This window comes from Apodemus sylvaticus, chromosome 8 (genome assembly GCF_947179515.1).
Source record: "Apodemus sylvaticus chromosome 8, mApoSyl1.1, whole genome shotgun sequence".
Taxonomy (NCBI): Eukaryota; Metazoa; Chordata; class Mammalia; order Rodentia; family Muridae; genus Apodemus; species Apodemus sylvaticus.
Window position 1 is genome coordinate 95671064 of NC_067479.1, and position 25318 is coordinate 95696381.

The 25318-nt window shown below is 50.9% G+C and overlaps 1 protein-coding gene across 1 annotated transcript in view; it reads left to right on the forward strand.

Moving 5' to 3' along the window:
• The first annotated feature begins 4008 nt into the window (after nt 1-4008).
• The window catches only part of Galnt15 (polypeptide N-acetylgalactosaminyltransferase 15), a 33400-nt gene continuing 12090 nt past the window's right edge, over nt 4009-25318 (forward strand). The window contains exons 1-6 of the mRNA XM_052190110.1: nt 4009-5172; nt 17102-17268; nt 19596-19800; nt 21093-21257; nt 22263-22380; nt 23866-24060. Of these exons, the coding sequence (XP_052046070.1) occupies nt 4655-5172; nt 17102-17268; nt 19596-19800; nt 21093-21257; nt 22263-22380; nt 23866-24060 (1368 nt within the window). The 5' untranslated portion in view covers nt 4009-4654. The remainder of the gene's footprint in view (nt 5173-17101; nt 17269-19595; nt 19801-21092; nt 21258-22262; nt 22381-23865; nt 24061-25318) is intronic.

A 25318-nucleotide genomic window follows, 5' to 3' on the forward strand; every position in this document is an offset into this window, starting at 1 on the left:
GTTACGACTCAGTGCATTTCCGTCCATATACTTTGTTCTGTGCTGTGAACCAGGAGATACACACCCGCTGCTTCACACAACCAAGTCCCCTCTGGCTGGGATAGAGGCCCAAATACAATACAAATGTGATTCAAATTTTATTTTTTCAAGCCTCTATTGATTTTTTGTGAGTTTCCCATCACGCATGCTAGTTCCACTCATCCTCTCATCTCTTCATAGCTGCCCTCCACCCCAACCCACCCCACAAAAGAAAATAAAAAAAGCAAAAATAAATAAACAAACAAGACAAAACAAAACAAAGCATAGAAAACACATCATTGTGGAAGCCGTAGCATGTCACAGCGTGTCCTACAGTGCACCCCTCTATCCACACATCTTCACTTGCAAATGTGCGTTGCGATGAGTCATGGGTCTGGTTTGAGGTCTCTGGCTTCTGCTGCAATATCAATACTGGATCCTCACTGGGACACCTCTCGGATATCCTGTTGTTACCTGGTGTCATGGAGATCCTGCAACTTTGGTTCAGCAGGACTCCTTCGCACCCTCCAGCAGTTCACAGAATGAGGTAGATGTTGAGGCTGGCCAACTTAAAGCCTGAGCCTAAGAGGTAGCTGAACCCATGAGCCTGCCCGCTCTCCCATACTGACACCACCAGGGTGAGCTCTCCAGCACTACTCAGCCAACCTACCCAGTGCTGCAGCCAGAAGCAGGCAGGGTTAGCTCTCCTGCCTCACACCCTTGGGGCTGGCTCACCCATGCCATCACCATCAGGGCCAGTTCTACTGTGTTGCCCAGCTAAGCTGCTGGTACCCAGACTACAGCAGGTGGCAAAGGGGCGTGGAGGCGAGGCCATCGCCCTGCACCCATGCCACCTCATAGCAAACGACGGGCGGGACAAGCTCCTTCCCAGCTCACACCCTCAGGGCAGGCTCACCCATGCCCCCAGCATCAGCTCTACTGTGCTACCAGAGAGAGAAGTGCAGCAACCAGTGAGGGGCAGAGCCAATTCTGCACAGCCCTTGGCATCTACATGGTCCCCGGCAGCTGCCCAGATCAGGGATGTCCAGGCGACCTTCTTTAGTGGTAATATGAGCCACAGAAATTGATGCAGATCCCTGCTGCTGCGTGACCACAGACCCCGACGTGGTGCCTTTGGTGGGCAGCATGAGCTGGAACTTCAGCATGGCCTCAGGTGGCAGGGCCAGCTGCTCACAACACACTGTTCTGTAATAATATTCCAAGAAACATCCATGGAGTGCTAAAAGTGCTGTGGGGTGGCAGCAATTCCTCTTGTGAATAAACTACTAAAAGGCTTGTCTAGGCTCACACAGTGTTTGCACTGAGAGCCAGACCTCATACTGTTGTCAAGCAAACCAGAATCAGTTGCAGAAACTTCACATCTAGAATCCTGTGTCAATGTCTCCAGAATTCCTCCAGTCGCCATGTGTCTCCAACCCATTTGATGTGTTCAAGATGTTCCCGTAACACCTGTGTGTCAGCCTTCAAGTGCACAACCCTCTCTATACACAAACTGGGACTCTCAGAGGCAGAGTTCTCCGTACAGCCCAAGTTTGTGTCTTCTATAATCAGAGGACCTCTCCTGCCTGTCTGCCTTGTTTCTTCTTATTAGCAAACCTCTGTCATCAGCATCGTCTTCCACTTGTACATTCTATCAAGAACTGAGGAAAAACACTCTCCTTTTCTAACAGAAAAGCTCTTTTAAAAAAACTTTCAAAGAAACCATATTTTAAGTCTTTCTTCAGAGACAGCCTGATGGGAAACACACTGTGAACGACATATCAGGAGATGACCCAGTCCACCATCCAGGAGACGGTAGCTCTGCCTTGTTGAACCTGAATTTCCCACCCACCCCCACCACCTCCACACCAAGTATTTAGAGAGAACAATGCCTGAACCACAGCTGGTGGGAAGGCAAGAAAGAGAGGGACAGCTTCCTGTCCACCCCCGGGGACAGCGCTAAGCTTCGAGTGCTCACAAACTCATCTCCCTATCAGCTTGGATGTTATGACGTCTGTGGTGGTTTGAATATGCTTGGTCCACGGAAATGGCACTATTAGGAGGTGTGGCCTTGTTGGAGTGGGTGTGGCCTTGTTGCAGGAAGTGCATCACTGTGGGGGGTGGGCTTTGAGCTTCTATGTTCAAACTCCACTCTTACAGAAGGGACTCTCTCCTGGCTCCCTGTGGGAAGACAGGTCTACTTCTGGCTGCCGTCAGCTCATGATGCAGAATCTCAGCTCCTTCTCCAGCACCATGTCTGCCTGCTTCCCACCATGAGGATAATGGACTGAACCTCTGAAACTGTAAGCCAGCCCCAATTAAATGTTTTCTTTTCTAAGAGCTGCCTTGGTCATTGGTATCTCTTCAGAGCAATGGAAGCCCTAACTAAGACACCATCAATGTTCTTACGCATGACAGCTGGCAACTGAAGAGCTCAGGCCCAGCCAGGGTTCCAACAAGTCATGAGCTGAAGGCATAGGGCTGGCTGTTTGGTGTCCAGGATTCTAGTACAGCTGGCGGCTGGCTGGAGTTTACTTCACACACATACATACACACACACACACACACACACACACACACATTGCTGGCTCCCTCTCTCATCTAGCCTGCAGCAGCAAGGAGGCAGAGACTTTCCAAGGCAATGGTAAACAATGAGCTCACAACTCCAAGCTGCCCAGCCCACCACAGCCCAGCCCTCCACAGCCCAGCCCTCCACAGCCCAGCCAAGAAAACAGTCCTAGTAGGGATAGGAGCCCAGAGGACACTCTGGGTCAAGGAATCAGGTTGGTAGGTATAAGCAGGCAGGGACCACAGGTTGGGAGAGTCGTTTAGAGTGGGCCCCTTGGGGCTGAAGGAGCCCACACACAACCTGCATATATCCTGTTGTATCAGAACGTGGGGGAGAGGGAAGAAGGGAGGGAGAGACAGAGAACCAACTGAGTCAAAAGTAGAAACATCTCTACCTGAAAATTTAAAGCTCACATTCTAAGGTCAAAATCAAAACAGAAAATAATGATCAAACTCACTTCAAGAATTCCCCCGTGGTAATGTCACCCACATTCACTCCCACATCCATCCAAAGAAATGCAGCTCACAGCAGTGGTCAACTACCATTCACCAAGATGGCCCAGCACTCTCCATCCCTGTGATGGTTCATCTTAATTGTCGACTTGACTTTACCTGGGATCATCTGAAGAGAGAATCTCAGTAAGGGGCAGTCTATGTTGAGTTGGCCTGCAGAATGTCTATGGGAGATTGTCTTCATTAATTGATGTCAGAAGACCCAGCCCACAGCGGGTAGCACTATTCCCTATTCAGGGAGTACTGAGCTTTGTAAGTAAATCTAACTTAGCACAAGCAAGCGATGTCACTCTGAGCTTCACCAATGATCCCTTTCTCTGCTTCTGCCCTTTGTAATCTCGACTCAACAGGAGGACGGATTCAGTTAACACCCAAATCAGAGGTCTCTCTTCTGCCCACAGGTCTTCAAAGGCTCATTGCGTGCATTTGCGCTAAATGGAGTTTGAAGAACTTGAAGTGGGCTAGAGAGATGGCTCGGCAGTTAAGAGCACTGACTGTTCTTCTGAAGGCTCTGTGTTCAAATCCCAGCTACCACATGGTGGCTCACAGCCATCTGTAATAAGATCTGACACCCTCTTCTGGATTGTCTGAACATACATACAGTGTTAAATAAATAAATCTTTAAAAAAAAACACTTGAAGTATGCCTCTCTGCTCCATCAGCGTCCAGGTGCTTCTGAGGGAGCCAGGTAGCCGGACTTATAAGAGCTCCCTCTGCTCCTCACTTTTAGAAAGGAAAGGCTAGTGGGCCCCAGGAAGGAGCACCACATAACCAGGCAGATTGCCTTGGGAGATTGAAGGTGCTGACAGACAGCTGGCTCCTGGCATCTGCGTCACCTTGGCAGCCTGTCTGAACCAGGAGGGAATTCTCCTTCCTGTTCTGCTGGGTGTGGAGAGGATGCCTCCCTGTGAATGGTGCTCAAGTGTGAACTCCCGGGAGGGCGCTGTTTTGGACAGGCTCTTGGGGGTGAGGACGCTGTGTGTCTGTGCAAAGCCTGGAGAAGCAAGGGCATTAGGACCAGGAGTGAGACGCACGCTTGGCTCCCGTCGCGTCTGGCAGAGGGTTCCTGCAGAGCTGGAGGTACGCGTGAGAGGAAACCCGGACAGTGCCTGCTGGCTTGACATCTGTTGCTCTGACGAGACTCAAGGCATCCAAAGGAGGTTGTCTGTCATCTTGACTTGACTGAACCCCCAGACAGCCTGTAGAACCTGACCACTCATGCAGAGGGGGCAGGGACATGGGGCTAATCACCAGAGCAGGGTGGACAAGAGCAGGGTGAGAGGGGAGCCAACCACCAGAGATCCTTCTCAGAAGACAGCTAACACTCAGAGAGGACCCAGGACCCCAGGCTCCGGTGACTTTCTGATTCTAGAGGGCAGTGGGTCTTACAGATGCTGTTAGCAAATGTCTGGTGGATTAAAAGAAGCAGGTGACTGGCAAAAGCCTTTCAGCTGGAATGAACGGCCCAGGTTCAGTTACAAGCCTGAAGGTACCTGGATAGCAAGGAGGCAACGAACTTGATCAGGACCTGTTGCTTCGGGCGAGTGGCTGCGACATGCTCCTGAGGACGCGACCCAGGAGTGGACGTTCCAGGCTTCAGTTCCTCCTACTCTCACTGACTCTGGGATGTGTCCTGATGATGCTGATCGTGCTGCACTCTCCCCCGCCCACCCTGCACCAGGCTGTCACAGCCCAGGCTAACAAACACAGCCCTGACGCGGGGTATCGCCTGGACTTTGGGGACTCTCAGGAGTGGGTTCTGGAGGCCGAGGCTGAGGGTGAGGAGTACAGTTTCTTGGATGGCCTGCCACCCCTCATCTCCCTGCAGGAGGATCAACTGCTGGTGGCTGTGGCCTCACCCAGAGCTAGGAGGAGTCAGAGCCAGGGCCGGAGACAGGGCAGCTACCAGTTCATCAAACACACGAGCAGGAGGCAGGATGACCAAGCTCCTGAGAAGGATTGGAGGACTGAGGAGGATGGGGAGGAATCAGAAGAAGAGGCACTGACCCCAAACAAGCCACTCGGTGCCCGCCTGCCCCTGAGGAGAGTCCTGCCTGAGGTACGGCACCCACTGTAAGTAAGGCCCCTGCAATCTCTTCTCCAGTCTAAGTGTGCGACTCAGTGGTCGGAAAGCCCCAGGTGCCGGCTCTGCAGTCTACCTCTCCCATCCTTGGGACAGAGCTCCTTAAGATGGGGTCCCTGGGGCCTTGCTGATGAAGCACTAGAACTGGAGGTTCTCAAATCCCGTCTCAGACCTGCTCAGTCAGAAGCCCCAGAGCCACCGATCTGCTACTAACAAGTCCCACGGGAGAGAAGGTCTCAATCGCTCATTCTCCTCCCAGCCCCGCCTTTTGTCCCCCTAGGCCACACAGCTTTAACTGTGAGAAGGAAGCGAAAGCTTCGAGGCACCTGCCGTCTCTCACGCTCACCCCAGCACAGTTTTCACGTTGGGTTATTATTAGTGTTTACCTTTATCTGGGATCAAGGAAGCAGCTGCAAAAATTGCATGAAATGCTTACACACTTCTTGCCATGTGCCTGGTTTTGTTTGTTTTTTAAGGTTTATTTATTTAATGTGTATAAGTACACTGTAGCTGTCTTCAGACACACCAGAAGGGGGTGTCCTATCCCACTACAGATGGTTGTGAGTCACCATGTGGTTGCTGGGAATTGAACTCAGGACCTCTGGAAGAGCAGACAGTGCTCTTAACCGCTGAGCCATCTCTCCAGCCCCTATGTGCCTGGTTTTAATCTAAGGGCTTTCCCTGTGCAACCTATAAGGCCCTAGAGGAGTTCACTTGCACTGTGCAAGTGTTAGCCTCACACCCGGTTTGGACAGTTGAAAGTAAGGCACAGAGTGGCCTTGTGGCTTGCTCATTGTCACACAGCTAGTAAGTGTCAAAGAAGACATTTTAATTGTGGCATTTAAGCACCAGGGGAGCCTATAGCATCACTTTCTGCTACTCTCCTTGGTCCCTACAAGAAAGGAACAATTCCAACGCCTGAGAGATTGGGTGCTGTACTGCCTGCAACTCAGCCTGCAGGGCACCCCACCCCAGGAGGCAAGCTACGAGGTGTATGTGACAGACAGATTTGTGCCCAGGGAGCAATGTGGTTGGGTATCTAGAGTGGGTTAGGGCCCTGCCCTAGAAACCATGGCTCTTTCCACAGCCCACTGAGCTTTCTGGAAAACAAACAGATCTTCTACCCCCGGAAGCAAAATGGCACGTGTGGGATAGCTGGGAACAGGGCCGTGACTCTTTGGACCCCTGACCCCCTCGGCCTGGCCACTGAGGCACTCGCATGCACAGGTGTGCAGATCACCTGGGAGCATGGGCCGCCTCAGGTTGTGTGTCTTGGAACACTCACCTGCCCACAGTCCCAGCTCTGCTATGTTGACTTCACACCTTGGCTTTAAAAGGTCTGCCCAGGAACCTCCTGCCCGACTCTGGTTCCGGGCTGTCTTTGAACTCACAGCACCTTGTAGAGCAGACACTCCATGGCTCTGAGTGTGTTCATTCCTACAGTGCCTGCTTCCCCTGCTCAGTTGAGTCTGCAGAAGGTCAAGAGTGACGGTGTGTGGCCCAGCATCCGGCACACACCGCCCCCTACAGAAATGGCTGCTGGATGAAGGAACAGCTTAGCAGTTCCTTGCACGGGTGTTCTCATTGACTGACAGCAAGAGTGGACATCTCCATTCTGTAAACAAGAAACATTGGCTCCGGCCCTGTGTGTGTGTGTGTGTGTGTGTGTGTGTGACTGTGTTTCCAAAGCACCCTGCCCATGCACACTTGTGTAGACATGGCCTGTGCATTGAGTGTACGTATTATGCTGTGTATAGTAAATGGGGGTGTGTGGTGGGCAGTACATGTATATAGTAGTTTGGGGTTTGGTATCTGCAGGTGTGTGTGTGGTATGGTAGGCACAGGTGTGAGCTATATTGATATGATATCATGTGTGTTTTCAAGCTGGGGGTGTGTATAGCACATACATATATAGTGTATCTATTGTGCATTGGGGCATGTATTATGTGGAACTGTGTGTGTGTTATGTGTTTGTCTTGTTTTTATGTAGTGTGTATATGCATTGTGTTGGGACAGTGTTTCATATGTTTTATGGGCCTTCGTGTGCATAGTGCCAGTGTATATATTATATGTGCTATAAGTATTGTATGTGTTGCATGTGCTCTGTGAGTGCATTGTGTGGAAGACACATGTACACGTGTTATACAGTTATTATGTAGTGCACAGATATCCCATGTGTATAGTACAAGGTGGGTACATTTTGTGGCGTGATTACTGAGCACAGGTGTATATGTGACTATGTATGGCGTTCAGGAGTATAATGTGTATACCCATGACATATGTTGTGTGTTTGATGTGACATGTATGTATACATTATGATACAATATTTATTTTGTTCTGTGGGGCATGTGTGTGTTCTGTAGGTAGTACATGTGTAATATGTGTGTTGTAAATGCTTCTTGCAATGATCATGTGCTTGTGTGCAAGTGTGTTCCACATGTATATACTTGTGGTGTGATTTGCATGTGTGCCCGGGAGTTGGTAGTACAAGTGGATATGGAAATACCAGGTGTGCTTGATGTAAACAAGCTTGGATACGTACATATATGTTGGGCACACCACTTCGATGCTATTTCTTCCCGCCATGGTGACCCGTGCCTCTCAGTCGTCTGGGACCTGCCCCGTTTCCACACTGAATGGTCTCTGGCAGTCAAGAAATCTCTTTGCTTCAAGTGACGCGTGTACTTGGGCCCCCCATCCTGGGATTCTCAGTTACCAGCTCTATGTAGAGGTGGACAGCGCTCTCTGCTGGTCACTAGCAGTAAGTGCAGTCAATGCAACCAGAGCTCACACCTGCAGATCCCAGGGCCCTGCAAAGCCAGGCATAACCCCTACCCTATATCCAAGGTGGCAGTGTCCCCCCCACCCCGACCCCGTCCCACTTAGTGAGAAAGCAAGAGATGCCACCTAGTAAGCACTGTATGCAGTGTGGAGACCTGAGCTTTCCTACCAGAGCTGGGAGACCTCTGCCTCTAGTGTCCCTTGTCCCACATGCCTCCAGTTTCCCAGCTTCCTTTAAGATCCTCCTTGACTCCTAACCCAGGCATGTCCTCCTGACCTTCACCCAGACCCCACACCACCGTGGTTTTTTTTTCAGTCCCCTAGCTAGGTTCCAGGTCCCCTCTAGAATCGCAGCTGGAGATCAGTTTACATAGAGGACGTCCAATGGAGTTACCAATAATGAAAGGCTGAAGTAGAAAAATATACTAGAGTAAAAGAAGCCAAAAAGCAGGCTCTGGATCCAGACGTGGTGGTCCATGCCTGTGACTGACCCCAGCACTCGGTGAAGGAGCATGGGGCAGGAGAATTGTGAGTTTAAGGACAGCCTGAACTACACCGTGAGACCCCCATCTCATAACAAATGTCTCCAGATAGAGAGGCAAAACTCTAATGAGCATATAATATGTGCTAGAGACTCCCCCAGTAAGATTTACTTCCTTAATCTGCTTCATAGATCTGTTCAGTAGGTTGCATTTTATGAATGAGGAAGATCGAGGTGTAGAAAGGGGAATGGATTGGTGTCACGTGATCCAACAGCCAAGGTAAGCTCTCAACCATTAAGGTAGACTCCAAGTCTGCCAATTTCTGAACCAGACCTGGGCAGGACACCTAAACTGCAAACATTTAAAGCTTGCTGGTCTTAAAACCGGCCACATCCCAATCCCTCACATCAAGTTAGTGGATGCCTACCACAGAATCCACAGTAGTACTAAGGAGCTGAAGCTACCCAGCGTCTCATCCCAGGACACTAGAGGGCTACATGCAACCTACAAAGTGCCCATCTGACTTAACACTTAATACTTATGGTCTCGTCCAAGCACCCAGAAGGCTTCTTTGAAGTACAGGCTCCTGGCTACTACAGATGCCCTGAAGATGCTATGAGAACCCTCTTCAAAGTCGACTCTCTAGGCCGGGTTAGTCAGAGCAGGGATCCTCAACCTTCAACACGCCTGTGAACATGCAGTAGCGGGCTGACAGGCAGAGCTGGATTCCGGAGGTCTGGGCTGCAGCCTGAGAGGCGAAGTCTGCTCTGCTGGCTCTACTTTCAGCAGCCAGGGGCTACACCAACGAGTGTGTGCAGGACTAGCCTCACCCACTGTGTGTGTTAAAACACAGACCTTTGGTCTTTGTGCCCCACCTCATATTTGATCCGTGAGACTGAGATGGGCTCTTGCAGGCAGCCAGGCCAAGAATCAGGGTCTAATTGCACAAGTCTGGTCCCCAGCCTTGAAAGCCAGTGGAGAGCTGGGGAGGAGTCTCTTCTCCTGGGCCGAGATCAGAGCAGGCAAGGCTAGCACTTTGGAGGTAGCTATGCTGTTGAGCAGAAAGCAGTGTCAATAATTCACAGGGTCCATTCCGTTTCCTGAGGTGCCTGGGACATGCCAGGCAGAGTCACCTGATGACTCTCTGCCGCCCTTGTGAGTTCAACAGCCTGACCTGTGAGAGACAATGGAGCTATGGCTGACCGGGCATCAGTCAGAGAGCAAGCTGAGGGAGATCCAGAAGAACAGGAGCAGGAAGGGACCCAGCGTCCCCATTCCCACCGAAACACTGTCAGTAAAGTTTCTATCTGAGCCTAGCCGGCCCGGTCAGAAGGCAATCAGCAAACACCATGCTTCTGGTCCTTGAGGCCCATGAGGTGTGGCCATGGGGGACAATGACAATGTTTCCTCTGATCCCTCCCACTGCCATATGGCTGTGGCAGAAACTGCTTAGTATAATCCAAAGATCCAAAGTACTTAAGGGTGCCAGTGTGGGGGATGCTTGCTCTGTGTGCCCACAATTCCAGCTGGCCTTGGGGACCGGAGTGGAGGTCATCCTGCATGTGGTTCCCTTTAATTCCTAGAGAGGAGAATGTATACCAGTGTTAGTTACCTGGCCCCACCCAAGTGGGATCCACAGACCTAAGCATCAACACTGCAGCCTCCAAGGCCCCCTTAGACTAGTGGGGGTGCAGTAATCTCTACTTCAGATGTTCCCAGTGGCACTTACACTCATGAAAGCTTGATGCTTAGGACACAGTTCAGGGCAATGTCTAGTCCACGCAAGATCCAAGAATCAATCCCCAGTACTGGGGTTGGGGAACATGAGGAACGGGAGAGACGGCTCAGCAGTTAGAGCCCGCACTGCTCTTGCAAACAGCCTGAGTTTGGACCCCAGCTCACATGCCTTGTAGCACACAGCTGCCTATAAATCCAGCTCCAGAGGATCCAGTGCCCTCTTCCTGTCTCTGCAGGCACCCGTACACACATGTGCATGCACACAGACACACACTCACACCAACTCTCACACACACTCTTGTTTCGAGTATTTTTTTCATCAGTCACTAAGGAAGCAGGCAGAGACCAGGCTTCTATCTCTCCGCTGTATTTGATAACTCCTTCAACTTAATTCACAATCTTTTCTGACATTCATATGATGTGAGGTCACTCTTTTGAAAATGCACTAAAATTACATTTGCTTGCCTGCAACTTTTAAAAATGCTGATGGAAGTATATTTAAATGTGCACTCTCAGTGTCTGAGTTTAAACTCTTCCGGTGTTAAGTGGAGGGAGGCTGTGGGTCGAGTTATTGTCACAGTGAGAGCCTGGGGTAGAGAGATAGAAGGCAGGCTGAGGTCACCACTGGGCACTGGCCATGCACACATTCCAGTTGTGTGTGAGCTGCCCAGTGGTGGTAGATAGGACGAGCTAGTGAGTCTTCCCCAGGAAGGCCTGAGGCACAGCTGGTCCTGGGAGGTCGGAGCCATCTCCGTAGCAGGGATTTTTTATAATGAGTTGTCTGTGGCTCGCAGCTCAGTTTTAGCTCTCCTGTTTTTAGCTTGATTACCCTTTCCATTCAGAACTCTCAGATTGTTTCCATCCACACACAGTGTATAATCGAACATGGCGGACGAAGTCTTCTCCCGCAGTCTGCAGCTGCACTTCTATCCTCCAGTTGTCCGAAACATTTTCACCGGTCACTAGTTTTCCAAAAACTACCTTTGCAGTGGGCGAACAGCAAATGTTACTGAGGTACATGAGCAGCACTGACTTGAGCTAACCTCCGCCATTTTTCAGATGGTGCCCAATGACCTCATCAGGACATACAATTTTTTTAATGTGTGAAAAATTAATGAATCTCCTGCCAGATCAACAGGTTTGGCTGGAACCTGACTTCTGATTCACTCTAATATGTGAGCAGCCAAGACCATTCACAAGGTCCTCTTAGGTATAAGGACAGAGGTGCTCACCTTACTTAAGGGACTGGACTTAGACCGACCTAAAGTGAGGGCATGGGGGATGGGCGAGACTGGAGAACAGAGGCGTGTGAGGGACCCCCACCCATTGCCGAGGTGCTGGCTTTTCTGACACCCCCAGAACAGGCGGGCATTCTGGCCCTGCCCAACTGCTCCGCCCTGCCACTTGGCCTGCAGTTACAGCCGTGGCCCTGGTTTCCACATCACCCAGGAATTTGCTTGAAATGCAAGGTTCCAAGGCCCCATGCAGACATGCTCAGTGTGACTGCATTTAACAAGATCCCACTGACTGTGGTGCCCACTAACATCAGAGAGCTCTGGGCCAGCCTCCCTGGTGTCCTGCTTCTTCTGTGGCCTTCTCGCAGTGGCTGACCCTCTCTGAACGTCTAAAGAACAAACTCTTCAGGTAAACGTTTTGGTTTGTCTGGATGTTGTCCAGGGAAGGCTGGTCATGACAGGTAGAGCTATTGTTCTGGGAACTTCTGGCGACTCTGGTTAGGGTTCAGAACCATGACTCGATTGGGTGCCCATGTGTGATCCAAACCAAGGATCCAGGGTCAGAAGTAACAAGTGATCTATCTCATGGAGTCCCTCAGAGAGGGCATTACTGCCCCGAGAATGTGTGCTCTGTCGGGTGATGGCAGGTGGTGGTGGAGCAGGTGGCAATGGTACAGGTAGAGGTGGAGCAGGTGGAGGTGGTACAGGTGGAAGTGGTGCAGGTGGCAATGGTACAGGTGGAGGTAGTGCAGGTAGTGGTGGTGCAGGAGGCGGTGGTGCGGGTGGAGGTGGTGCAGGTGGAGGTGGTGCAGGAGGCGGTGGTGTAGGTGGCAATGGTACAGGTAGAGGTGGAGCAGGTGGAGGTGGTACAGGTGGAAGTGGTGCAGGTGGCAATGGTACAGGTGGAGGTGGTGCAGGTAGTGGTGGTGCAGGAGGCGGTGGTGCGGGTGGAGGTGGTGCAGGTGGAGGTGGTGCAGGAGGCGGTGGTGTAGGTGGCAATGGTACAGGTAGAGGTGGAGCAGGTGGAGGTGGTACAGGTGGAAGTGGTGCAGGTGGCAATGGTACAGGTGGAGGTGGTGCAGGTAGTGGTGGTGCAGGAGGCGGTGGTGTAGGTGGTGATGGTGCAGGTGGAGGTGGTGCAGGAGGCGGTGGTGTAGGTGGCGATGGTGCAGGTGGAGGTGGTGCAGGTGGCAGTGGTGCAGGTGGCAGTGGTACAGGTGGCAGTGGTGCCGGTGGTGGTGGTGGTGGTGCAGGTGGAGGTGGTGGAGGAGGCAGTGGTGCAGTGGCAGTGGTGCAGGTGGTGGTGGTGGTGCAGGTGGAGGTGGTGCAGGAGGCAGTGGTGCAGTAGCAGTGGTGCAGGTGGCAGTGGTGCAGGTGGCGGTGGTGCAAATGTCGGTAGTGCAGGAGGTGGTGGTGCAGGTGGCAGTGGTGCAGGTGGCAGCAGTGTAGGTGGCACTGGTGCAGGTGGTGGTAGTGACTTCCTATGAAGACTCTGCCCTTCCCATGTATCTGTGCCACCTGCAAGCGTCTGGTCCACTGTCCTAAGGGTTCTCTACAGCCATGTCCTGGCGCTAGCATCCCCAGTCTTTGTGTGGAAGTCGCTATTCCCAGCAATTACCTACCGGCAAGGTACAAAGTTAGGATTTTCTCATCAGGATGGAAGTTGACTTTATGGTAATGATTCCTGTCAGTTAGTGCTGCATGCTCCTGGAGTACACAGCCATCTTGGATACGCCTTGAGTACACAGCCATCCTGTATACTCATTGAGACCAAAAGCAGAATCTTCGTTCTTTGAATAAACCCCTTTTTTCATAGTTAGTTAGTTAGTTAGTTGTGCTTTGCCTATGTGTATACACATGTACTATATATATGCCTGATACATGTCCAAGGAGGTCAAAAGAGAACGTCAGATCTTCTGGAGCTGAGGTTAAGAATAGTTGTGAACTGTTGGTGGGTGCTGGGAACCAAACCTGGGTCCTCTCCATTAGCAACAGTGTTCTGAACTACAGAGCTATCTCTCCAGCCCCCCCAAAGATCTTATTTAACAAAGATGAGTAAGATCACTAGCCCTACCCCTAAAGATTTCTGGGAACACTGGCAAGCAGCTTCAGGATGAGAGGTAAGATATGGACGGCCACCTACTGGGGGTGCCCACTGCTGTGGTGGGAGCAGTAAAGTCAACACAGCTCTAGGGAACTGACAGAAAGCTTCTATCCTGGCCAGGCAACGTGGGTGGGAGAGGCTAGTGCTCCAGCCAGGCCATCTGGTACACTGTGGTGACTCAGACTCTTCAGAACACCGTCCAAATGCATCTGCCAAGTTCATGCGGGGCGGGGGGCGGGGGGGGGGGGAGTAGAGCAGCAGGGGCAGGAGTGGACTAGAACCCGGCTCCTGGGGTCTTGGAGTGTGACCCAGACAGTAAGCATGCTTTGACATGCTGCTCGGTGTGGGGACTGTCCCTTTGCATTCAGGCCACACCCCTGCTCTGGAGAAAGGTGTTTGTCAGGTGTTTGTCATCCCCCCACCCCCCAATGCTGGCTAATTGGTGATGTCAGTAGCAAAGGCGGCCTCCAAACCTGGGTCAGTCAGCTTGGTTCCAAAGCCCCCTGTTTAAGCTCTCCACGCAGAAGGTGAGGCAGTTTGAGCAGGGCTGGGCAGCACTATAAACTTGGGTTAGTAAGACATTTGCCAGACAGTGGATACAAACTCAAAGCAGCCCCACAATGCACTTGTCTTTCAAGGACTCAACCTAAGGGCCTGGTCACCCACCGGTCCAGACCCAAGGTCTTTGAAACTTACTCCCTCACTGATAAACTGTGCTGTGTCACAGAGGTGACCCGAAGGACTCACATCACATTCAACACAGATGTTTTAAGAGGCAAAGTTACCGACTGACCCAGGGCCTCTGGCCTGGATCAACATGTCATTTATTGGCCTTAGTAGTTCAATTGCTTTGAAATGACCTAGGAAAAATGACTGTGGAATCTGCAGCCAGAGTTGTCTGGAAGAGACTGAAAGGTTTGCGTCTCAAAGGGATCGAAATCCCAGGCCTGGCTTGATGCTAAACACTTCATCAAACCTGTTCCTCACAAGAGCTCTGAAGTGACATCTGTTGGCATTTGCATCATGAGGAGAAGGGAAACCCAACATGAAAGGAGTCAGTGAGTGTCTGAAGTTTGAATATGCTTGGCCCAGGGAGTGGCACTGCCAAGAAGTGTGACCTTTGTTGGAGTAGGTGTGCCACTGTGGGCATGGGCTTTAATACCCTCGTCCTACCTGCCTGGAAGCCAGTCTTCTCCTAGCAGCCTTCGGATGCAGATGTAGAACTCTCAGCTCCTCCTGCACCATGCCTGCCTGGGCGCTGCCATGTTGCCACCTTGATGATAATGGGCTGAACCTCTGAATTGTAAGCCAGCCCCAGTTAAATGTTGTCTACGAGTTGTCTTGGTCATGGTGTCTCTTCACAGCAATAAAACCCAAACTAAGACAACGTTTGTGCTGCAGAGCAGTTGTTAAAAATAATCAAATTCAACAACTGTGGCAATCCACATTGCAGTCACAGCAATGGAGAGGCTGAGGCTTCAAGATTAGCCTGAGCTATATAGTACTGTCTACCTAAATAAATAAATAAATAAATAAATAAATAAATAAGGGCTAGAGATGTAGCTCAGTGGTAGAGCACTTACCTAAGTGAGCTCAACACAGCACTGACAAATTACATACATACACATTCATACACACATATGCCTACATATATAAACAGTATCTTACAAAAATAATGACAGAGTTTGTGCTCATTTTTTTTCACATCTGCCTCAAGGAGAAAATGGTCCTAGCCGGTCAGTGGTGGCACATGCCTGTAATCCCAGCACTCTGGGAGGCAGAGGCAGGTGGATTTCTGAGTTCAAGGCCAGCCTGGTCTACAGAGTGAGTTCCAGGACAGCCAGGGGCTACACAGAGAAACCCTGTCTAGGAAAAAACAAATCCAAAAAACAAACAAACAAACAAACAAACAAAAAAAAACAAGAAAGAAAGAAAATGGTCCTCATCTTTTTCAAGTTTAATGTTTTCTGTTTAATAGCTAAATTTTCATTTTTCTTTCAAATTTTAAATTTACTTTTTTCTTCTTTTTCCTCTTTCTTTCTTTTTTTTCTTTCTTTCTTATTTACATTTCAAGTGTTATCCCCTTGCCCGGTTCCCCCCTTCCAGAAACCTCTATCCCATCCCCCCTCCCCCTGCTTCTATGATGGTGTTCCTTCACCCACCCACCCACTCACTCCTGCCTCCCTGTCCTTGATTCCCCTATACTGGGGCATCAATTGAACCTTCATAGGACCAAGGGTCTCTCCTCCCATTGATGTCTGAGAAGGCAGTCCTCTGCTACATATGCAGCCAGAGCCACATTGGTGGCTTAGTCCCTGGGAGCTCAGGGGGTGGGTGGGGGCTGGTTGGTTAATATTGTTGTTCTTCCTATGGTCCTGATTTTTAAAATGAGAAAACTGATACTTCCAAACACTGAGCAAAACTGCAAAATGGCGTAGCAGCTAAGGCCACTTGCTGTCAGACCCAGAGACCCATTCAGTTCCGGAACCAACACAGTAGCGGGAGAGAACTGTCTGCAGCAAGTTGTCCTCTGACCTCTGCACAAGTGCTTATGTGCATGAGAACTCGTGAGCACATGCACACACACACACACACACACACACATGCACACATGCACACATGGGTGTACACATATGAAAATAAAATCTTACAAATGTTAGATGCAATGGTCACTTTTCTCACCTGTATGACTGAATGTTTAACAGAAGCACCACAGGAAGGAGAAGATAGTTGAACATATTTGGCTTGTGGTTGATGGGAGCAGTTTGGTCCACAGCTCCCAAATGTCACTGGTCTTTGTCCCAAGTGTCACTACTACTCAGCAAAGGCTTCCGCTCTGGTGAGGAAGGGACCAGGCAGAGGGACACTCAGCATCCTTGGGGAACTGTGTCCCTGAGACACTGCTAGGCCCAGACTGGTGGCTCTGGTCCAGAAGGAAGTTTCACTTTAGGTGAGTCCTTTTGTAAAGTGTGAGTGCCGGGCTGCTCTGTGTCTTAGGCTGTTATCACAGTGGACTCCCTGTGGGTAACTCAGGCAGCCGCTGAGCCCCTCCTTCACCTCAGAGCTGAGGTGTAAGGTGTAGACAATAAGGCAGCCGGGAAGGGTATCCAGCCTGGGGTGGCTAAAGCAGAAATCACCCTGGAATTCTGAATGGAGAGTATCTGAGGCTCCGCCCTGTACTGCCCACACGGCCTAGGGGAGCCTTCTACCTGCTGAGCCTCAGTCACCTCACCTGACTAGTTCACATTGTCATCCATCCCCACCATATGGTTGAGGGCCACCATCTCGGCGAATGGGACCAGCTCCCTGCAAGTTCAAGGAAGGAGCCGGCTGGGTTCAGCGGGGCTCTTGTGATCTGAAGGCCAAGAGCCAGGAAGTAATGCTGTAGTGTGCTTTTGGATTTCTGTGTGTCTGCCTGAAATCCCCGGAGAGCCACTGAGCTGGGATGGGAGGAGGTTATGGTGGCAGTGGCCCAGCCAGGCATGAAGAGTGAGGGGCGGCTGGCTTCTCTGCAGAAGAAGAAGAAGCCTTCTCAGCTCCCCCCCTCCCCGGAAGGCTCCCTAACACTCCTCCCCTGCAGGTGTCTGCAGCAGCACCCTACAAGCGGCCTGCCTACAGCCAGTGTCATCCTCTGCTTCCACGATGAGGCCTGGCCCACGCTCTTGAGAACTGTGCACAGCATCCTGGACACAGCACCCCGGGCCTTGCTGCAGGAAATCATCCTCGTAGATGACCTCAGCCAGCAAGGTAACCCTGGATCACTCATTGGGAGGAGGCTGGCCTTGGACAAGAAGGAAGGAGGGAAGGACAGAAGGAAGGGCGATTTCATTTCAAGCGTATTGGTAGGCTTCCGGTGAAGAGGGAACACATACTGCAGTGTGCATCATTAATGGCTGAAGGACCCCAAAGGAGGTCAGTAAGGTGACAAGGAGGGACTTCAGTCAGCTGGGGTTGTCTTCCTTAGCCTTTGATTTCACACACACCCTGTTAGCCTCTCCCCAAGATACAGTGTCTAAAGAAAGTGGCCTTTACCTGGGAGCTCCCTGCCTGCTGGGTGCTGGGCAAAACCCACTGGCTGTCCAGAAGGGAAAACTGAGGGGAAAGATGAGAAAATGACCAGAGCTGAGTTGTGCTAAGTGAGGGAGAGTTGGGCCCAGAGCCCAGACCGTAGGATGTGGTGGATGCTTCCTTTGTCAGGATGCTCAGGACAGGAACAGCATAAAGGAAGTCATCGATAGAGAAGCTCCCGCCTGACCCCTGAGTAAGTGGGTCTCAGACTTCCATTTCCTGAACTCCCTAGACAAACTTGTTAAAACACTGACAGTGGCTGTGGGGTGGAAGTGGGAGACTGTAATCCCAGCTACTTAGGAAGCTGAGGCAGAAGCTTCACGCCCACACTACAGATAGAGTTCAAGGCCAGCTTAGACAATTTAATGAGAACTTGTAGCAAATGTTTTTAAAAAATATGAGCTGGGCCTGGAGGCATACACCTTTAATCCCAGTACTCTGGAGGCAAAAGCAATTGGATCTCTGTGAGTCAGGGCCAGCCTTGGCTGCATAGTGAGACGCTGTCTCAAAGGAAACAAGTAATGAATGTGCCAAACTGAGCGGGGAAGCTGAGGCCCATGAAGTTCAATGCTCCACAAGGAGTGAGGTCACTGGGAAAACCTGCGAGCAGGAGAGGTGATCCTCCCCAGGGAGGAATTTACCAATAGGTAAATAGTCATTGTCAAATAGTCAGCCCTGAAAACATACATACAAATAACATTATATGGACTCAACAGGTTATACTTAGAAATATATATAATTCCTGTAAATAGAAAGGAAGGAAGGAAGGAAGGAAGGAAGGAAGGAAGGAAGGAAGGAAGGAAGGAAGAAAGAAAGAAAGAAAGAAAGATGATGGATGGATAGATAGATAGATAGATAGATAGATAGATAGATAGATAGATAGATGTGTGAGATAATAATTAGTGAAAAGAGGCCATAAATTTGAAGGAGAGTGGGAAGGGATGTATGGGAGGGGTTGGGGGAGAAGGGGGCAGGAAGAAATGGTCTAATTAAATTATAATCTCAAAAAGCAAGCAAGCAAAGGCCTGGGATACAGTTCAGGAGTAGAGCACTTGCCCAGTCTGGTGAAGCCCTGGGCTCCATCCCCGGTGCCTTCTGGGTGACTTCGGGATCTCTAGATCTCAGCTGAGCCAGGGGAATCTGCAGCCAGGAGAAGTGGTGCCATCATCTGAGGACCCACATTTGTTGAGGATGATTGGCAGTAGGTGGGCGTGGTCTGGGTACCTAAAGACTCTTGGGCCCTGACTGGGGCAGAGTCCTTGAGAGCCGACCTTTTGTCCCTTCCTATCTATCAGCTGCTGAACTGACTTAGTTCCTGCAATGAATTCATTCATGCCCTTTCCTCCCTCCGTGGTAGATTATGCCTGAGAGTTATAAAACAAAAGAAACCTTTTGCTCCCCAAGTTGCTTGTGTTGGTTTGTTTCATCACAATCGAAACCTGAGACAGGATTCCTCCCAGGTCCTCAGCTCTGCCTTTCCCACCTAACCGGCATCTGGATCCCTGGATAGTCCCTGAAGCACACACAGCCCTCGCTTCCTTCCAAAAGCACACAGCTAGAAGTAGCTCTGGTCTCTCATCTCCTTCCTCTCCTCAGACTCACCCTGCCACTGGGGTGAAACCTCTGGCACAACAAACACTTCAGTGGTCTAACAGCTACAACGTTTTATGACCCCCGGGTTCTTAACCCCATTGTCCACTGTCTTAGTTAGGTTCTCTGGGCTAGAGCCTGAGGCTGGAATGGTAGAGCAGGTTTTCTTGGGTATATCCCCATCCTGAGGGATTTGCATGGTCTCTCTCCTCTTCAGGTTTTCCACTCTGTCCCTCCTGGTGGTTAATAGTTCTTATAAGCCACCCCAAACCTTAGAAATGACCATCCTTTAGTAAAACACTGGGGGCAGAGAATCCGGCACTCAATAAGACTTCTTTGAAATGCTCAGCACAGATCTGTTCCATGTGGCATCCCCCCCTGTGAACCCCCCACTGACAGGGCCCTGTCACTTCCAGAACCACTGAAGTCTGCTCTCAGTGAATACGTGGCCGGGCTGGAGGCTGTAAAGTTGCTCAGGAGTAACAAGAGACTTGGCACTATCGGGGCCCGGATGCTGGGGGCCACCAGGGCCACGGGGGATGTGCTGGTCTTCATGGACACCCACTGCGAGTGCCACCCTGGCTGGCTGGAGCCCCTCCTCAGCAGAATAGCTGGTGACAGGTAATTCATCCAACCTGGGATCTGCAGAGGAAGGACCAGGTCTGAGAGAGAGAGCCTGCAAGTGCGGTTGCTCAGAGAACAGAGCATCCACCCACCATTTGAGAAGGACTTTGGTCTTCACTGTGTGCTGTCTGTTCCTTGGGGCTTGCAGAGGCTTGGGCGTTGTATAAATATGGGGAGTTCCTAAAGGAAGGAAGAGTGTGATGTTCTAACTAGGCCAAGCCCTGGGAGTGTGGAGTTGAGAGGGCCTTACCACATCCCACGGGTTAGCACTGCCCTGCCGATCATGCTGCTTTTCCCATGCCCTCTGGTAGCGTCTGTCTCAACTCCTTTGAATCCATCTTTATTTTATGCCTGCCCCCGAGCCTCTGATCTTGGGGTCCTGGTGTCTTTAGGGTCTTTTCTTCACATGCCCACTGCTGTCTGAGATTCCACCGTCTTTTTATCCTCCCATGGCCTCCTCACGACATTTGCCCACTCTTCTGTAGGGCCAACCTTGTCTGGCTCATTGAGAGCCTGAAAGAAAGCCACTGCTCAGCCGCCTGAGTTATCCTATCTGGAATCCCTACGCTGTGATACTCTGAGAACTGGGCAAGTCTAAGACCCTCTTTCCGAATTTGTGTAGGACTCAGTCCTACCAGCTCTTCTGAGCTGCCTGACACTGCTCACAGCACACAGCCCACAGCACAGCACAGCATACCACACCACACTACCACACCACACCACACCACACCACACCACACCACACCACACCACACCACACCTTAGAAAGCAAAGCTGCTCTGGTCTTAGTGCCAGAGCTGATAGCTGCTCTCTGACAGAGAAAGGAGCCCTGCTGCCTCTCGAGTCTGTGTCAGGAAACATTCTGTCATCAGATGAGGACCCAGTGTCTCCGAAGGAAGACAGATCTCCAGGAGCCTTCATTTCCTAGGTGCAGTGGGGTAGAGGGGACACTGTGGCAACCAGACAGCTGCTTTGAAGCGCCACAACGTCCTCCACGCCCTGGCCAAAGGATCTGGAGTCTATTATCAGCCCTGGTTCCCTGGTCCATCTTAGTATATCCAAAATATAGTATCTGTATGTAATCAATATAAAAATTATTTAAAGTTTTTACATCCCTTTTTTCATATTAAATATTCTAAATTGAGATTCTTTCCTGGGTCACAGTTTCAAGGCCAACAGGCTGGAGTGGCCCATGGCTGCTGCACTGGGCCACACGTTACATAGATCTTGTTTCTGTCCCCCAGCTAATGAGTGGTCTGCGTCGTTGTCTGATCCTCGGTTCTTTCCAGGAGCCGAGTGGTGTCCCCGGTCATAGACGTGATTGACTGGAAGACACTTCAGTACTCTGCATCCACGCTGCAGCGAGGGGCGCTGGACTGGAAGCTGGATTTCCGATGGGAGGCCCTGGGGGAGCAGGAGCTGAAGGCCCTCCCATCCCCCATCAGCCCCATCAGGTGAGGCCTCGCTGTAGTCTTCCCCTCCCTGGGCTCACACTTGGACAGGAAGGAAGTTATTTCACGTGTGTGGCAGCTTCCTGCTGACAGGCACATTGGACGGTTGGGCTGTGAAAACTAAACAAGCCAATCGTGTAAAAAGCATTCAGCCATGCCGGGCGGTGGTGGCGCAGGCCTTTAAGTGCTTTTCCCAAGCACTTGAGAGGCAGAGGCAGGCAGATTTCTGAGTTGGAGGCCAGCCTGGTCTACAGAGTGAGTTTCAGGACAGCCAGGGCTACACAGAGAAACCCTGTCTCAAGAAAACCAAAAACTGACAGGAAGCCAGACCAGAGCATGAATGTCGCCGTCAAGGGCCACCACTTCCCAAGAGCTCCGTGCCTCCAGACAGTACCGCAGTCTGGGGATGGAGCGCTCAGAGTATGAACCTGTGGGAGACATTTCAGAGTCAACATTATAAGAGAGCCTGATAACATCCTTTGGTTTGGACCTGGCAACTGCCTCCCTTTTGACTAATTCCTTTTTCTCAGACATCTCTTTAGAGGGACTCAGGTGACTCACTGGTCCCTTCTATAGAAAGAGACCTGAGGACAAGCTATAAAGGCCCCGGGCAAGCCCAGTCCCCCCTATTCTTCAGTCTTATTTTTATGTATGTGTCTATGTGAGGACATGCTGTATCTGCAGATGTCAGATTGCCCAGAGCTGGAGTCACAGGCAGTTGTGGACAGCCTGGCATGGGTGGGTCCCAGACTAAACTTGGGTCGTCTGGACAAGCAGCAGACACTCTTAACCACTGAACCATCTCTCCAGCCCCCAGTTCTCTTTACAAGATTCTTGGATTTCAAACATTTTTGCTTTGCTCCAGTCTTGTGATTCAAAATACTGAGCTTCACCAGAGCCCAGAGTCATCTGTCTAAATCACTGGACACGCCTCCTGGAAGCCCCATCCGGGCCCTGTTTCTGGGCTTGGGGAGGAACTACAGCTTCCTCTCTGGCTTCTCTGTGCAGGAGCCCTGTGGTACCCCAAGAGGTGGTGGCTGTGGACAGACATTACTTCCAAAACACCGGAGCCTATGATCCCCTCCTGTCACTGTGGGGTAGTGAAAATCTCGAGATGTCCTTCAAGGTAGGCCCGGCGTCATCAGTGCATGTGGGTGGTCTCTGGAGCCATGCATGTAGCTCGGAGGCAGGTTGTGCAGACAGGTGTTGGGGAAAAAGTTGTGGGCAAATTATATAGAGTTGTGGCAACAGCCCCCCCCCTGCCCCCAGGCCACGTCTCTTATGACCTACCTTGACTTTACTCTCAGCCTCTTCTGTAAACTTGACCTTCAAAATCCTCATCTGGAGAGGAGATACTGTCGGCCTTTCCTCTCAGTGCAGAGAGCTCGGAGCTTCTGGGACATTCTCTGCTCGTGCCACCCTTAGAATCTAGGGCAGCCGTTCCCAACCTGACGGGTTACAACCTTTTCACAGGGGTCACCTAAGACCTTCAGAAAATACACATTGACAACGTAAATGAAGAAGATATTCAATTAAAAAAAAGAAAGAAAAAAGAAAGCATACATTGGGATGAACAGCAGCAAAATGTCAGTTGTGAAATAGCAATGAAAATAATTTTATGGTTGGGGGTCACCACATCGTGAGGAACTATATTAAAGGGTCACAGCACTAGGAAGGTCAAGGGGATCATTTACAACACCCACCGTGAAATGTGAAAACAGTCTTGGCACTGAGTAGTTACGTTCAAAGACTGAGGACCAGTTGGGTGTAGCTTAGCCTCTCCATCCTCAGAACCATGCTGGACCTGCTGGGCCCTCTGTTCTGGGAACCAGGCTGGGCCACTACCTTCACTGTCTGTGCCACACTGGTCATAGCATTGTGCTTGCTGTTCAGTCACACCAACTGTCCAAAACCCAATCCAGCAAAGATGTCCATCCTGTAGCAGACCAATCTAACGTGGGCACGTGAGTGAGTTACATCAGGCTTGCAGTCTGCATAATGACCGAGGTTGCTGCTTCTCTAATGACCGACAGACATCTGCAGTACCCTCCCCGTTCTCTGAGGTACCATGACACACAGGCTTTGAGAACCCATGCCTTGTGTGCTTTTTAGTTCTTGAACTGAGGCCTGTCCCAGCAGCACTACTCAACTGTAATTTCTGTCACCAACTATAGAAGGAAGGCTTCTTGTCCAGTGGACAGTGGGGAGCTGTGGGGAAGCTTCTGGAAGGAGTGGAGAAGGGGGTGTCTCTGGTGTCTTCAACGCAGGAGACAGCACTGGCTTTTAGGAATTCCCTAGCCACTGTAGACACATTTTCCTCGAGAAAGCATTCCCTTAGGTGGGGTGCTGACCCCTCAGCTGCTTTGCATCCTGGCCGTTTCCAGGTGGTTTGTTCAGGAAGTTGCATAAGTGTCAGCCATTACTCCCTCAGTTCCAGTCTAGGACAACTGCCCTCTGCCTGTCCCGCCTACCTGCCCAACTCTCGGATCTGAGAAGCGCACTCGGAGCGTTTGAAATGGTCACTCTGCTTATGACTTGCTGGTGTTCTGCCAGCGGCTCAGAGACAGGGAGTGGGAGCGAGAGAGACATTCACTTTCTCCTCCTGTGACAGGCCTGGCTCTGCGGTGGCTCTGTTGAAATTCTTCCCTGCTCTCGGGTGGGATACATCTACCAAAGCCAAGAAGCCAGCTCCGGGACTGACCCTGAGGTCATCTTGAGGAACAAGATCCGCATTGCTGAGACCTGGTTATCATCCTTCAAGGAAACCTTCTACAGGCACATCCCAGAGGCCTTTGCCTTGAGCAAGGTAAGGAGGGATGGTGGGGGTCTTTGTCCAACATAAGGCCATCAGCTTAAGGTCAGCCAAAGAGGGCCTGCTCCCTTATTCTTGCCTTGGGCTTCCCTGAGTTGGTCCTCTGGAATGACCCTTCCCTCTGTTGGCGCTGCCCTAAGTTCCTGCCAGAACCTCCCTGGAGCATCAGAGTTGACCTCTGCCTGGAATCCCCAGACTGCTACAGGATGCAATGTGCAGGATGCAGCCTTTCACTACAGAGCCCGATAAGGGACCAACCATATCTCTGAGAGCCCTTTCATCCTGAGTGGTACTCAGGGGTTAGGGAATATCCAAGACAAAGAACACACCTGGATATAAAAATAAATATGAAACTCAAAAAGGCCACAGAAGTTGAAGCTTTAATCATGTAATTAAATGCCCCTCAGTGTGCTCTGAATTGGTCAGTTCCTGTGGAGAGACATACACATGCTGTCCGCTGTGAGTCACAGGCTGCCATGACACTTGGTACATTGCAGGTAGGGGCCTAGAGGACCAGCATAGTCAGGAATCCTCTCTCTTCATGAAGTCCCTCACCAGCCTACTGCTGGATAGCAGATGAAGGCAGGAACCTCAGAGGGACACACCCATGCCCACTGCATGTAAGGAAGGTCACACAGGGTTGAGCCACGAAGGAGCCCCAGTGCCCACTTTTCTTGAGGTCCTTAGGATTTTTTTAATCCAAACGCGCCCTCTTCCCTACAGCAGACAGCCTCCAGACAATTCTCAGAACTCCTTGAAGTTTATCTGTGGTCTCTTTAATGGGAGATGACACATAAAATTTCAATGCAGATCCAAGCTTGAGATAACTAGAGTTCCCTCTGGGTCTCCACGAGTGAGTCCAAGTATCACCCAGAGTAGTACCAGCTCCTTTTGCACACAGGAGGGACCCACTACTGTCACTTCTGGCTTGGGTTTGTAGAGGAGGATTGGAGGTAAAGGCACAACTCTCACCAGGACTCTACTTAATCCTAAGTCTAGACACCCCAGAAGTGTCCTTCAACTATGGCTGCCTGGGGTCACTCAGACACCAGAGGAGGGGTTAGAGGGAGATCCTGAAGCTGCCAAGGGCTGAGCTAGAGTTTAGAATTTACCCCCCTGACAGTGGGGAGCCAGTATCCTTCTGTGGAGTTCTAACAAGTACCGTAACGCAGCTGTGCCTTTTAATTTTCGGGCTTCCCTAAGGCTAGAGCATCTTTTTTTCCTTCCTCTTGTATAATGGGTGTCGATTTCG